Raw genomic sequence first — 760 nt, 5'->3', positions numbered from 1 at the left:
CAAGACAGGCCGGGGGGCACCAAGGGGGGCCATCGTAGAGGAGCGGGTGTGGGGGGCGAGAGGCCAGTGCCGTGAGGTGAGGTCAGGGGGCCCTGGGGGCAGGGGGCCTCCTCCAGTAGCTGTGAGGGAGGGTGTAGAACTGGGGGGCACCCAGGCAGCAGGCCCCCCGGGGCGGCCGCACCCGCCCAGGCCCGCAGCCTTCCCTGCCTCCCCTGGAAGCAAAATTCACCCCAAATCCTGTCCCAGGGCCTCCAGTGCAGCAGAACCAGATCCCCTGGATTTTGGGGATGGCTCCCACGCCTGGGGGGCCCTGCGGATGATGGGATGAGGTAGGGCCTGTGCCCAGGGGTCCTGGCTGGTCTAGGTGGAGGGTTCCCCGTGGGCCCACATCCCTCCGGCCACTGTTTCTGTCAGGTCACTGCAGGGGCAGGCGGGGTCCCTGGGCTCACAGCCCTACCAAGTCTTGATGCCCTTCAGGAGTGTGGGGGAGCCGGGGCATGGAGGACTCACCCCAGCCATGAGGCCCTCCGCCTCCTTCACAGTGGCTATGGCACTCAGAACAGCACCCAGGGTCAGGAGCACGGCCAGGCTGATCCCTGCACAGAGGGCTGGGTGGTGGGGACAGAGGAGGAGGGTTAGGGGGTCCGGGGTGGGTCCCCAGGGCACGGAGCCTGGCCTAGAAAAACACCAGGAGTCGGGGTGCCTGCTGGACTTCCGCGGCCCTGAGGAGACTACACCCCCCATCAGGCAGGGGTGTGCA

General features: G+C 68.2%; 1 protein-coding gene across 1 annotated transcript in view; it reads right to left on the bottom strand.

Moving 5' to 3' along the window:
* Nucleotides 1–760, bottom strand: part of TSPAN32 (tetraspanin 32) — a 14679-nt gene that overhangs the window by 11226 nt on the left and 2693 nt on the right. Inside the window, 1 exon segment of the mRNA XM_025046279.1 lies at nt 511–608. Within this exon segment, the coding sequence (XP_024902047.1) occupies nt 511–608 (98 nt within the window).

Source organism: Pteropus alecto, unplaced genomic scaffold (assembly GCF_000325575.1).
Source record: "Pteropus alecto unplaced genomic scaffold, ASM32557v1 scaffold43, whole genome shotgun sequence".
In the NCBI taxonomy this organism is placed as follows: Eukaryota; Metazoa; Chordata; class Mammalia; order Chiroptera; family Pteropodidae; genus Pteropus; species Pteropus alecto.
Note: the sequence above shows the minus strand (reverse complement) of the source record. Positions and strands in the feature narration are given on the sequence as shown.